Source organism: Platalea leucorodia, assembly GCF_965183815.1.
Source record: "Platalea leucorodia genome assembly, chromosome: 9".
Classification (NCBI taxonomy): Eukaryota; Metazoa; Chordata; class Aves; order Pelecaniformes; family Threskiornithidae; genus Platalea; species Platalea leucorodia.
In genome coordinates, this window is record NC_138831.1 from 14,010,589 (window position 1) to 14,025,359 (window position 14,771).

Consider the following 14,771-nt stretch of genomic DNA (forward strand, 5'->3'; position numbering starts at 1 on the left):
TAGCAGACTTTTTCCATATAGCGGGTGCTTTATGCTCCGCTATACCTTAGTGCTACAGCTGCCTGGGGGTGTGGAACAAAATCCTACTAAAAAGAAAAAAATCCTCTTACAAGGGACTAAAGAAAATAGACCCTTGTTTCTACCTGCTGCATTTCTGTTCACTTTTTCCTTCGGGTTCCTTTCAGCTTCCGAGTCCCAGTCTACCACTGCACAGTTCAGTGGGCTCTTTCATAACGAGGCCAACCAAACCGGTCAAAAGACTGTGAGCTCTGTGCAATCCTCCCTCCTTTCTAGCCTCAAAGTGCAGTAATGATTATCAGTATTTCAACATTCAATACTCATGCAAGCTTGGAGGGTTACTTTCCCATTGAAATCTGATCAGATTAATTCAAGGACGTTTAATGAAATATCTCATAATAAAATACAGTAACCATTATCCAAACAAAAGCAGCATGAATGGGACACATTCCACCATCTCCGCAGAAGACCAGGACGACTTTCCTCCACGTGCCACCCACAGCACAATGAGTGTTGACTGACCTATACCTGACAGCGTGGCATCATCAAGCTGTGTATTTAAATAAAGTTATAAGGATTTTCCAATATATGGAGTTGTGTGTGTATTTGTAATCACGGATTTTTTTTCCAGAATAAAACGCAAAACCAGCGCAAAATACTTACCACGGCTTTTACCATGCTTATGCGAGAGCCAAGTCATAGTGGTGTATTTTGAGGTAATTTTTTTCTGCTTGCTAGAATTACCTTTACCCCCCACCGGAGGCTGGTGTTTGTTGAAGGGCTCCTCAGACCTTCTCCAATGTCTTCCTTTCAAGATGAAACACTGAGCGGAGAAGGAGCTGGCGAGCAATGGATTTGTATCAACCCCAGGTTGTATTAAACCCAGACCTGACTTACTACAGAAAAGACAACGCTGGGAAGGACTGGCGTCAATGCAAACATTTTTGTTAATCCACCACTGACTGTTCGGTCTCAAGGCAGCTGACAAGGCGGCCAAGTTCAGTCCGTTTTACACACAGGCGGTTAAGAGGCCTGGCAGAGGGCAGCAGCGCAGCTGGTGGTGACACGTTCTGGTGCGGAGCTTCCTGCAGAGGTGATTTCTTGTTCCACTTCGAGCAGGCAATTGCCTGGCACAGAAACATGACCAGATACCATGTCCTAGAGTGGGTGACAGTGCAAAACACTTTGAGAGCTACCTCATTTTGGGATCTGAATGTTTTTCAGGCCTTTCACATTATTCCCATTTCCCTTCCTCTTTACTAAAATTCCTCTCCTTTTAAGTGGGATTTTTTTTTTTTTTTTTTTTTTTTTTTTAAAACAGAACAGTTTCAAAATCTACCTTATTAGGTCTTGGGGCTAATAACAGTTACATCTGCCATCTTTTCACTTTAGTGGTCTTTTCTTCAAGTGAAATAATTTGTTAGGTTCAGTTTCTAACGATGCCAGTTTGCAATTTGCAAGTCCCCAAAATAAACCTATACCATATCTGAGAGAAATTAAAAAGAAATTGCCAGTGTCTTTCCATCAATAAAAGTCTTCAGCATAAAGAAATGCTTGAAATTTTATTCAAATATGTACATCATTTCTAATCATCACCACCCTGAGGATTATCATCCCTCATTGCAGAAGGCACTTTGTAAAGAGGAGCAAGTATCGCACCGGAAAAAACATTTCTGGACCGGATTTTCACTGCAACGGGAATGTAATGCAAGGGCTGCACTAACCGCCCATGTCGGTAGTTGTCTGTCTTCCAGTCCTCACCTCTTCTTAATCCCTTCAATTTTCTTTTAAAGCTGCCTAGAATTTCTTAACTGCTTCAAATTTCTTTTAAAGCTGTCTAGAAGTTTGTAACGTCCTTGTTTATTGGATTTGAGTGTAGAAATTCAAACTATACATAAATAAAACTTGAATAAAGATCTTTTCTAAAGGAGCTATTAATTAACCCTCTAAAACACAATCGGCATGTTTCTGCTCGGTTTTTGCTAGTTAACTCTAGAATACTCTCGCTAAAGCCAACAGAATTCACCGATAAAAAGTTTGGTCAGGATAAAAGTCCAGGCCAGCCTCCCCAAAGATAAATACAGGAAGGTTCTTCAAGCAATGGTGAGCAGCGTCGGATTTTTTTCCCCCAGCGGGAAGTGCAAGCACTAGATTTTTCTATTCCGTATCATCAGCAAGTGACGGTCCACACATCTCTTCTTCCCTGGGTGAAGTTCAGCCCTTCGCGTCTCGTGCGACAGCCCACCCGGTCACGGTGGCTCCGGCAAGGTGTCCGCGGCGCAGCGGAAGCCCAGATTTGAAGCAGAGCTGTCAGGAGTGTTTTGACTGCGGGCCGCACAGCGATACCTGTAGCAGTAGGACTGGAGAGTAAGCGGGGTGGGGGGAAGAGAGAACTTTAGAGGATATAACAGCTTGTGTTTCCTTAGGGAAGGGTTTGTTAGGTTAATATAGCAAAACATTTCAAATGCTGTTGGAAAGATCAATGAACTGATACAGATCAAAATCACTGTTAGAAGTAAGGGAGATCCCACTGTACAGAGACCAGCTGCAGCTGACACAAAAGAAAGGTCATTTGCATGGCAAAGCGTCCGATAACAAGTGTCAACTAGTAATATATCCTGCTCCTGGAAAAAAGCAAAAATAACCATTCGGCTTCTCCCCAGACAAAGAGAAAGCATCTCAGTGCCTTGCTCTGTGTATCAGTACTCTAAGGGACAACTAGAAGTGGACGGGCACCTGTCAAAAACCATTTCACTGAGTGAGATGCAACAAGAAGAAAGGAATAACTGGAGGCAAACTCCTTCCCGGTATTCCTACAGCTAGCATTTGAGGGATATTTGTAATCAAGATATAATCTGGGCTGGTGGCTATAAAAACATTGACATTTAAAATTAAGCCATTGATAAAATGATGCAATTGCAATTCACATATTCCCGGTAGACAACTTTGAACACTGTCCTCTTCCAGAATGGGCTGCAATCACGCAGCAGCTGCCTCTCAGAAAAACCAAAGGAGAAACCATCATTGCCATTTCGTTTCTTTAAGTGAGAAAGGAGCACAAGATGATTTCACAGGACTTGTCCTTACACCCATCAGATACAGCCATTTGATGCCACTGATGCGTGGCGGTGGGAAACATCAGTGTTGTTTGCCTTGAGCTTGTAGGATTTGATATTTCTGTGACAGACCAATTAGATCAAAAATGTCACCTTAAAAGATTCAGAAAAGGACTGCTGCAGGGTGCTTCGTACAAGTTATTTTGAGAAAGGCTGTTAACTTATACACAACCAAATGAATCTAAACAGGACAAAGTCGTCTGACAGCAGGGTATAGATGCTGGTCTATAACACGCTTTGTACGCTGCCCGGCTCTACAGATTTGGCCATGTCTCAGTGCACGTTAATATACTTACACGCCTTGAAAAAAGAAAAACCTGTGCTATTCACAGTGCTACAGATTCTCAATTACCTGACATTAGGAACGGTGGTTTCCAAACCGCAGAACTAACCAGTTTTAGCAGTTTGCTACATTAAGTCAGACTGCCCAGAAGCAGTTATCCATCGTAGCGTGGAAGGACAGTCACAGTGGTACTTTCACTGATAAAGCACTGGTGTAGCAGACTGGGCGTTTATGTAGCAACTCCAGAACAATCCATCCAAGTTCTGCCCCATTTTGCCGTTACTTCAGAAGACCTGGCTCAGGCTTTCTGTTCCCATCCTCCCGCTACAGGCTCCTGGCCTCTGACAAAAAACCATTTGCATTCAGGCTGGTTCAGCGGCATGTAGTCAGGCTCTGGACCAGACTTCTGGAATGGCTGGGTTAAAAAGCAAACACCCTTTTTGGGGGGGACGGGTGGGGGTGGGTGGCAGAGGAGAGCAGGGAGGAAAGGATAGTTTTCCTCCTTTAAACCCAGATCCCTTCAGGAGTTCAGGCACAGCTACCAAACAGTTCCATTTGCGTGACCACGAGGGTGGTGACAACTTAAACTCTCTGTCAGGCTCTGTCAGGAGGGGAACAGCCCTGTGAACCAGCCGTCCCCGCAGAGGCCACAGGTCACTGGTGTTCATCCCCACCTGAGGAGACACGGTCTTCACCAGCTCTTCCACAGCAGCGGGGAGCCCGAGAGCAGCCCTTGCCCTCAAAGAGGGGTGCACGCCGCCCCCATCTCACACTGCAGAGGTCTACCCTAAACCTAAAATAGGATTGAGAAGCTGAACTATTCTGAAAATGAAAGCAGCTGCTAAGCATATATGTAAAAAGGTGCAAACTTTAGCCTTTGTCAACTCGGAGAGGTAGAACAGCAGTAGAACAGATTAGTTTGAATAGATTTTTAGGCACCTAATAAAGAGCCCTTGTACTAATAGTATTCAGTGGGGTTTTTTGTCTTGATACACAGCCTAGTTTTATCACCTACAAAAAAGACTAGGACAGGCTAGAATCTTCACAAGCCTTTAAAATGGGTCACATTATTCATCACTGAAGAAGAGTCTATTCTAGTGTTAATTTAATCAAAACTGCTAATTAACATCTGACATTGATTTCACCTAAGAAGGAAATCAGTGTAGAAAATGGGATCTCATTGTAGAAAATTTAATCTAATTATGAGAATGATTTGCCAGCTGCAGGCTTTGAAAGGGGAAAAAGAATAGGACAGCTTTAATGAGAAAGGAGATCTACAATGAGCATTTTTTCCAGCGCGGCGTGAAGAGAGTTTAAAACACGACTCGTGTCATGAACGGCTATTGCATTGTGCTGGTAACTGGACTTTTCAGAAAGAATTTCAAGTCTGCTATCAACTAAGCTGAAACACTCATCCCCCTGCAACCTTTCTGCAACGACCTGATATCCTTTCTGGATCAAGAGTCATTCTAAAACTGAAAAGTCACATCCATACTTTCTACTCTTACAAGCATCATTCAAGCACTATAATGAAAATAGCATTAGAAACATACATTAATTTTAACTTCAACAACTAAAAAAAAACATGCTGGGTACAACTGTTTGTTTTAATTCCAAGCTAACCAAAAAGAACTCCTTAAGGCCCTCAGGTATTGCTCTTCCTTAAATTGCATTAAACCCCTTAACAAGCATCCAGGCTGCCAGGAAACTCTGTCAGAAGATCAGGTCACTGTCAAGTCAGGTACTTCCAGAGGAAAGATCAATATAAAAATACCAGAGGCCTCTCCCCATTACCTTATGGCACATATAGGATCCACCCTTCTTCACTCTGTCCGTTCCTGATGAGGGCCCTTTCTGTGGAGGAGAGGACACTGGTCGGTATTCAAGGAAGAACAATTGCCAATTACAGGGTAAAGGTAAAAAGCTGTAAGAATAGGGAGATGGATAAGGAGCAGCCATAAATACTCAAAGTAAAAAAATTTCAGCTGCCTCTGTCTGACCAGAAAGCTTGAAATAATTTATGTTGTAAAAGACTTGCAGACAGGTGAGAGAAAGTGTTCTCTCTCCCCGCTGCTGCAAATATTTAACATTGGAGTTGCTGTCCACTGGCCCAGAGTGCCTTGTGCTTCGTTTCTGTAAAGCACCTGATAATATGCTGCAAAAAGCACAGCGGCAATCATGAGAGAGTACTGATCTTTGAAAATAAGTAAATTTCTGTAGTTTCAGACTTCTAATAAGAGATTAGGAAATTTTCAGACATGTAGTGAAATCTGTGATTCTTATCAGTCCCACTGCTATGAAACAAGCATGTGCAAATCCATGAGCCTCCAGAAGGAACACAGAGAACTGCCACTTTCCTAAACGCAGTTACACAGTTTGGTGGCCAGTTGCGATGAGGGGCTGCAATGCCCAAGGTTTGGTGCTTATTCACTTTCCAGTCCAAAATCAAGTCTGAAACCCAAGTTAGTGACTGCGCAGCAAGACATTCTGTATCATCTCCCAGTCGCTATGTACTAAATCTGTTATTATGTGGGATCGTGACAGCTAAAGAGGTCTGCAGAAAGCACTGCACTTATGAGCAACAATTTTGTAATTGCATGTACGTTTGCAGTGTAATGGATGTGATTTATTTGAAGTGCTTATGAAATTGGCCCTTGAATTGATTTAATGAGGTTATTTCACTCTTCTTTTTCAATTCCAACTCTAAAGGATGGCCTAATAGTTCAAGGAGAAAGCTGGGCTGCCTTGATAACACACTCCTTTAGTTGCTTTGATGCATATTTATTACGCAGGTGAGCAATTCTCCCACTTCATTACTTTTAGCTGCGAAAGTTACTACTGCACTCATCTCCTACTGCTTAGAGACTACTGCTATACTTCACATTACCAAATATTCTTACATGATTTCTACGCTCCGCATGCATTAAGAAACTACTTTTAGGAAGGAGCCACAAGAATATCTGTCTTACAGAAGTGACAAACAAGATCAACAAAATAAATAAGTTATTCATTAACTGGCAAGCCTAGCCTAGAAGTTAGTACTGCCACTAAGAATCCTCTCAAAGTTGTAAGATTTACATGTATTTCTATTTCTGTACATGTTACACTAGCATGCAACAAAAACTTTTTTTACATGTACAAGCCTCCAATAAACAATTTTTTCACTTAACACAAGGTACAACCTGTTGTTTCTTCACTGGCTGGTAGGGTGTATAAATCAAGTCTGCATTTCTAGACAAAACCTTATCGGAAGCATTTGTGGAATACAGGAAGAAAAAGAGAGCCATGATGTTCTCCAAATCCCTGCATTTTCTGCTAAGACCATTACCTTTATCAATAAATATAGGTTACAAGAAAGTCATCAGCCCAGTTTTTAGCAGTTAGGAAAAAAGAATTCATTGCTACAGAGTATGTAAATGATACAAAATGGTACCATAAAAAAGTACCATAACAGGTTAAAAACAGACAACTGCTGAAAAAGAAATCCTGCCAATTATTTTGTCTCCTCCTGTCCAGCAGCCAGCCATTTATTCTGGAAGTATCTGAAGGGTGCTGTGCTTTCTGCAAGGCCTTAAGAACACCACCTTGACCAATATAAATGCAGTCACCAAAGAAAAATTTCACTTCTGTAGTATCTCCTGAATCCAGGAATAATTTCCCTTTAAGAAGTAGGTTGCTAAAGAGGGGATTTCACAGGGAATGACACCTCTCCGGCTTTTCTCAGTGTCCACTGATTTGACACCTGGTCACCACGCTGTCCAACCCTGCATCAAGGGATATAGTTGTCTCCCACCCAGCTCCTGCATTACCAGAAGTGAAGTTCTTGAAGAATCAACACAAGACAAGCATTTCTAACACTGAATATAAATCATGGGGACTGTAAGAAAACCCTGAAAGCTGATGCTAGTACTGCAGAAGCTTCTGACTACTTTGAGAGTCTTCATATGGAAAGCTTACCATACTGAAACTTCAGCAGTTTCATATTTACTGCAAAATTTTATATGATAGGCAAAAAAAAAAAGGCCTACTGCTGCATTTAATACCCTACAAATACTCAAGGAAAACCGCACCCACAGGCAGCATCCGTTCGTTTCCGAGCCAGGGTGCTCCTCTGTGGGACAGGCTTGCTCCATTTCCAAGGTCTCTGGAAATCGTCTTCACAAAACTTGCATGTAGATGCACTGAGCCCCACTCTAAGATAAGCCACTAACAAGCACAATCAACTCAAACAGCCTGTTAATCTCATTTTAAGGGAAGCCACGGTAGAGCCAGCCAGAATAAAACTGACCTAAAAAAAGCTACAGGAGAACAAGACAAAACAGAGAACAATGGAGCTGTTGAGCAGGGTTTCCCATTAAAAATTGTAATGCAAATACAGAGCAGCAATCTTTGCTATTAGTTCCAAAGTAACTTTTGTCAACTAAGAAGAGCATCCTAATTTAGGATTAGAAGGTTTATTGTCCAGCCATAAGACTAGTGTGTTTCAGCAATTATACAGGGCTAACATATACTGAAGCAGCATGTGAACCAATGCAAATGGTAATCACATAAGCTCTTTTTATTAATTACAAACATCTTCTGCCAGGCAAAAATGGAGCATTAAATTGTTATTTGGTAACAAAAACCCGAGTTAAATTGAACCCCCCAGCCTCTGAAGCAGGATCACAGCACTGAAACGCTTTATCACCTGCAAAAATCTGGTATAGTATTCTCCAATAATCTGTTCTATTACAAAACATTATCCGCTTGATAGATAATTCTTTAAAATCACTGAGGGTAAAGAGCTTATCATAAAAGAACTGGCAAAGTTCTTGGAAAAGCAGAAAATCACGAGACATTAGTTGGAGAAACAATCATGGCCTGTTTGACAACTGTCTATGGGCTCTGTTTAATTCTGTTGCTGATGATATTTCCCTGTCTTGCTCCGCAGTTTAGCAAAGGAAAAGATGAAAGGAAGTTGGGATCACCAGATTTCCCTAGAGTTGCATCCAGCTACTTAAACCTGTACAAAAGCAAACACGCAAGTAGCTGTATACAAGAGACCAGTTAGATTGATACCTTTCTCAGCTCCTGACTGCACTCAAATTAAGGAAGGCTAAAAAAGAGCAACAGATCCTCAAAGGTGAATTTAGTTCGCCTTCCTAGTGTTAAAAATTCAGCTAACAAACTCTCCTCATTTGAGGGCTATTGCGGAGTTAAAATGAGAACCATAACATTGAACATAGCAGGCAGTGATTATGCTTTCAGTCATATGTAGCTCAGCTTCTCTGTAAAAGGCACCACATACCACCAAGGTCCCCAGCAAAGCCACGTGAACTGATCTGAAAACAACCAGAACTAAGTGCAAAAGACATTCTTATTCCAGACTGATGAGCATCCCCACCACCATTTATATTGTTTTGTACTTTTGCATTCACAGGTTTGTCTACCCAAGGAGAACGTGGTGTAGGAATCCAGCATTGCGTTTCCTTTCTCTAACGGTTTGCTTTTGCATCCCGTGCAAGCCCCCTGCTTCGCGCTAGAGACTGAGGACTTTGAAGTCCTCCAGATGATCTGTCAGCATCCCAGCAGCCGAGGGCCATATTTGCATCCCTGCACTTCAGGAGCCCTTTACTGGAGCTCCCAGTAAGTTCACAGCTCAGCCACTGTGGTAAAGCTCAGGGCAAGCAGCCGTCCTTCCCCGGTACTGCCTAATGCCTTACTTTTGTATTCCTTTCTCTACCCCCCCAGCCTTACTGAAGAAACCTCAAACATGTCAGCTGCAGGAAGACTCTATTTTCTTAGCATATGAAGTTGAATGATTTTGTCTGGGTAGGTACAAGGGTGCTGCAGCTCCCTGGTGTACCTGTAGCGTGAACTCTCCCTCTTACCCAAAACAAAGACCCTTTATCTCAGTTTGGAGCTGGCAACGGAAGAAGCCAGGTCCCTATGAACAAACTGGAATAAGAGATTTCAATTCCTTGAAAGGTGTTAAGAGCTAGATGTCCTTGCCAGCAACGCCCTGCTTCTGACACTGTACACAAGTGTTCCATACACTGCCTTCTGACCAGAGTCCTTTTCTTTGGGTGGTCTTTCTCCTGCCTACATCACTTGCTTAAACTTTCTCTTGTTTTACAAAGTTAGCAGTCCTTACATCTGCAGATGTAGAAATGTAAATTCATTCCTGTCTGAGCACTGGCTGCTTAGAGAGTATTAAAAAAAAACAACCAACCCCCAAAAAACTTCACTGCTTTGTCTTCCACAGAACTACGCAGCCTTCAGGTATGGCATCCTGAAAAGCCTAGATCCCCCCAGTCAATAGCTTTTCTAGAATAATGCATGCGTTTAACATACTTGGTAGAGTACAAAGTGTACAGGCATTATCTAACTTTGGCCAGACAATGTTACAGCTCAATATCACATATTTCTTATAATTAAAAAAAGAGGAGAAAGCCTGCAATGTTAGTATTTGCTGATGCTTGTGTCTTCCTTATAGATAAAGGAAACATGCTTTGATTGTGCTTACCCATAATAAAAACTAACCAAAGCACGGCAATTAAGGTCACATTTGATTAAAGCAAGCAAGTCTTTGTTCCATCAAACAATATTGTTCTACGCTATTATCTGGAGAAGTGCACCACCTGGTACTGAAGTGGAAGGCCATTTGCTGTCCATGTGTAAAGAGCCAGAGCTGTCCAGACTTTGATCCAGATTTAAAGAACAGAGTTCACTGTATACTGGCAAGTTTATTTTGTAGTATAATGTTGTAAGAGACATATTATAGCCTGATTGCATAATTACAAGTGCTTGTGCATTCAATTACCAAAGCTTGTAAGTAGGATTATTCTTTAAGGAGTTATTAAAATACATCATAGAAGCTTTTTTTAAAATGAAAGTTGTATTTCTTGCATTACATCAAACAAATGCTTTCTACAGTTGCATCATAATTTTCCGATGCACAGTCAGCTACACAGCCACTGTGTTGAGCTAAATCAGTTTTCAGAGAACTGCAGGTCATAAGAAACTATGCACTGTATAAAAAAAAATATTGAGCCAGAAGTCACCACAATTAAAATGGCTCCATAAAGGGATTGTGGTTTGACTGATCTCACACACACTTGGCTACTGTCTGCCAAATGATCATTTACATTTTTCAAATGAACAAAAAAAAAAAAAAAAAAAAAAAAATCGCCAAAAAACCAGCCCTGGTGCTTCCTAGTCCTGCCCTTGTGCACCAAATAGTAGCTGCAAGATGTACCAAAGAAACATTTTTTTTTTTTTTGTGAGTTTGTCTTAAACTGTGGATTTTTTTCCACTCATGAGAAAAATCAGCCCAGAAGCACTTACTTCTGACAACAGCAGTGCTCTGGCTTTTCACCCACTGCCACTACTGGGAGGAGCTGAAGTATCAGTTTCACATTTTCTCAAGCGGATTTTATAATTCCCTCCAAACTGAGTTTGGCCACACAAAACCCCACCTCACCTACATGATTAAGACATGCTGCACGACTGTCTTTGTACTGCTACGTGGCCCCATTCTGGGCAACTCCAAGATGTCTTCAAGTGCAAGCAAAATAATTTCAGAGAACGGCAGCAAGACGGCTAGCTCCTTGATCTCCTGGCACTCACTCCAGTAACGAATCCCTTCATAAAGTATCCCCCGAAGGCACAATGTGTACTGGCAAACAGCCATGGCAGATATCCGTGTGGCACCCTAAATCTAAATGCACAATAAAGTTCTGCTTAGAAAGGCTTTTAGTGGTTAGTGAACACAGAACGTAGACAAGAACTATGCTGAGAAGGGAGGGGAAGTTAGAAGAACACGTCACAACTGAGATGCTATTCCACTTGAAATTCAGAAAATTTAGAAGTTATTTCCATTTCCATGTGTAAAAGTTTTCCACAGACAGCTGTTTTAGATTTGTCTTGTTCTGGTTTGTTCTGGATTCCTGATAGATGAGATTTCCACTGGACTGTCCTGCTGCACTAAGGGAATGTTACTGGCTTGGATGGGAGAGTAACAAGCCCATTATCTCACACAAAATCGAGGGACCGTTCGCTGTGTTCCAGATGACAACCAAGGTCATTCACTACATACAATTTTTTACTTAAACCCCCTCCAAATATAATATTGTTTATTTGCTTTCACAGCTAGTCTAAATACAGCACACTAATCTCCACTGAACCTGTATGCTTGTAAAATGGGGAGACTTTCATTTGCCGAAGTCAAAAATGAACAGAGACATTTGCAGCTCCCTACACAAACTGATGAGAAGTAGAATTCAAAATAGAAGCTACTCACTCCTCATGTTTTGAGCAAGCCACTACCGCTGCACAAATAAGTGTCTGGACTAGAATAGTTGAGGAGACTGTTAGTTGTAGAAGTGTGTGATTAAATTCTTAAAGAAAGGTCTGTACAAACAAGTCTCCAGTTAAACTAATGCTCTGCTCTTAAAAGTTACATCCGTAACATATTATGATGCCTTTCAGTGCCACTAACTTGAATGTTCTGGCTGCATCCCCAAAGCCCCACTACTGCTAATAGTGTCCTGTGTTCCTGGCACTTCATAGCTTCTAATTTCAAGGACACAGTACCAAGCTCTGCATTCTGTATACTTCGTGAGCTGCATAAAAATCTTTCAAGTTTGTTTATTTGGCTTCAATACTTAACCTGCACAGGTCCTATACCTGGCCAAGAAGAGGAAGAACATTGGTTGTTCCATTGTTACAGAATAATTTAAATCTAATACCTTAAAAGGTAGCAAACAACTTATAAAGCACTTTCAGGTGTCCCAGTTTATTTTGGCTCCTGATAATTACTTGTGAATGCAAGCTGATCAATGGGGGGGGGGGAATCTATGTGCAAAACTCCATACATTCCTTGTAACCAATCCACAGTATACCAAAAGCTCACCAGTACTAGAAAACTGCTTTGAAGATTTCAGATGTTAAACTAAATATGTTAAAAAACTTCACTAAGCTCTGACCCTCTAGAAGAATTTCTAGTCTTCTAGGCAGAAAGAACACATCCTATATATAGGTTACACTGACTTGTACTCTGGAGAGACTTAAGAGATTGGCTCTCATATAGTGCTAATCATTTTTAATGTCTCAGAAGATACTGCAGCCTGGCTATTTTGGGACACCTTTCACATTATGAGATTCAGTTTCCTTATCCATTTAATCAGAAAAACCCTTTGGAATTCACTTTGAAGTGCTCTGCCTCAGACACTAGATTCTGACAATTAGTTTCCAAGTGAAAAAACCTAAAAGCATCATTGTTAACACCTAATTTTTAAAAACTTTCTGAAGCATCTGCAAAACGTTTGTGCTGAATTTAAAAACCTAAGCAAACTCATAACCACTTAAGTTTAACAGAGAGTAAAAGTCACACGACACTTGTTTCTCACCAGCACCTTAATTCAATACCGAAACACTGCTGTTAACACAAACACAAAAGCATCTCATTTAAGTAAGTCACTCTAATGAAGGTGCACCACTGCATTGCTTAAGGATTTTTTTTTTTTTTTGAAGCATCATACCACAGTAGCTGTAGTTCAGCAAAATGCACAATTCTAGCTAGCTAGGTTTTGTGCAGCTTGGACAAGGTGGGAAGGCTGACACTGGCAGAGAAATCTATTTTTCTTTATCAAATGAAGTAAGATGAAGTTAACTAGCACCAATGGCAGGGAATGGATTAGCTGAAAGCTACAGTTTGGATGAAGACTCCTGAAGGTTCTTTCCATTATTACTACAGTAACTTCCACATACATTAGTTGTTTCATGCCTTTCACCTACAAAAGCCAGTCATCTTACATGAAAAAAAAAGCCCTAAGACTTTGCCAGTGATGAGACAGAACCTTTAAGAGATATCTGTTTAAACAAATAATGCACATTACCTTATGCTAACCTACAGACAAAACCAAACAAAAAAACTCTAGAACATATCTAGGTGCAATAGACCCGAGATCTGTGACTTCTAAGTTCTATATACACACCGCATCAAAAGTGTTTTTATTCTCCAGACTCGGCCTAGCTGCTCTGTTTTTGCTTCCCAATGTTGCCACTTCTTGCTAGGCAAGAAGACTTCTAGAGAGCTGTGCACTTTTCCCTGCCCCGAGAGGTCACTGTACAAACGAGCAGCCAAAACTGAAGTAGCTGTCAGACTGAGAAAGAGATGAACAAGAGCAGGGACAGTTGCAATATGCTACGAACTGCCAGACCTGCGTTCTTTCCCAGGGACACAGATGCTGTTTGTCCCTAAAAGGGTGCGGGTGGGCAAGGGGTCCTTTCCCCCGCCCCAATTAAGGCAGCGTATGCAGATCATGGTGCACGGGTTCCAGGCACTGAGGTGAAGCGTCAGTAGCAGGAAGGGTAAGGCAGAAGTTTCCCTGGTACAAACCATGGGGAGTGACCACACAGTCTGGAACAGAAAGCTCAGCCTTGCTCACTCTCCTCCTCCTCCCCTGACTTATCAGGCCGCAATCAAATCAATACTCACCTACCCTGACACAGGAAAGTTTGCTAGCTTGATTGTTCTTCACTTTCATCCAAATTTACATTCTGCTAGCTACTCAATACTTCACTTTTAGAAACATTGCTCTTAAACCGGCCTTGTTTCCATTCATAAGGTACCAAAAAAAATTATCCTTAGTTGCATATAAAACACCCACCAGAATGGAAACAGAATTGCAAGACAGCAGATGTGTCTTTCCTAATCAATCAGTATACAAACAGGAAAAAAAATTCTAAAGAATCAGTTTGAATGCTAAGTGTAAGTCCTATATAGATTTCAGCTGTATATGTGTGCAAGCTATGAGTCAATGTTGGAAAAAGACAGGTGTGTTTATACATTCAAGAGACAATTCATGCAATACAGCTTTCCATTATTGCTGAATTACAGAAACTGGCAGAAAATGTTGACTACTGTGAAATATTCAAATCACATCATATGAATTTGTGCAGTATGTGAGAAAGGTAGTAGATGGAGATACAACATGGCCGAAGTCCCAAAGGAAAAGGAGGTTCTTTGGCCATTGCTCGACCCCTAAGACTGGCTACCAACAGAAGTTAGAGAATAGTCCATCCTATTTTAAATCAAACAAGAAAAAAAGCTACCGTCCCAAGCATTTCACTTACTTGGGAAGATATGTGTAGTGCACTGTCCAACACATAGCTGAAGTCACTAGAGAGACCTGTGGTATCTTACTGGGATAAAAGTAACTTGAAATTGGCCAATGTGATCAGTATGGGTTAGGAGGTCTCCAGATGCTCCATCAGTGTGATGGAACTACTAGTGCAGATCTAGAGCAATCTAGACCCTAAGATGAGTCTGATTTCTCTTGCTAGATACATCCTCCCAGAAGAACAGCAGA

At 41.3% G+C, this 14,771-nt stretch overlaps 1 protein-coding gene across 1 annotated transcript in view; it reads right to left on the bottom strand.

Annotated features, from left to right (window-relative positions):
- Window positions 1-1,525: 1,525 nt before the first annotated feature.
- Window positions 1,526-14,771, bottom strand: part of SUMF1 (sulfatase modifying factor 1) — a 38,307-nt gene continuing 25,061 nt past the window's right edge. Inside the window, exons 8-9 of the mRNA XM_082321216.1 lie at window positions 5,212-5,271; window positions 1,526-2,378 (exon numbers count right to left, since the gene is read on the bottom strand). Of these exons, the coding sequence (XP_082177342.1) occupies window positions 2,268-2,378; window positions 5,212-5,271 (171 nt within the window). The 3' untranslated portion in view covers window positions 1,526-2,267. The remainder of the gene's footprint in view (window positions 2,379-5,211; window positions 5,272-14,771) is intronic.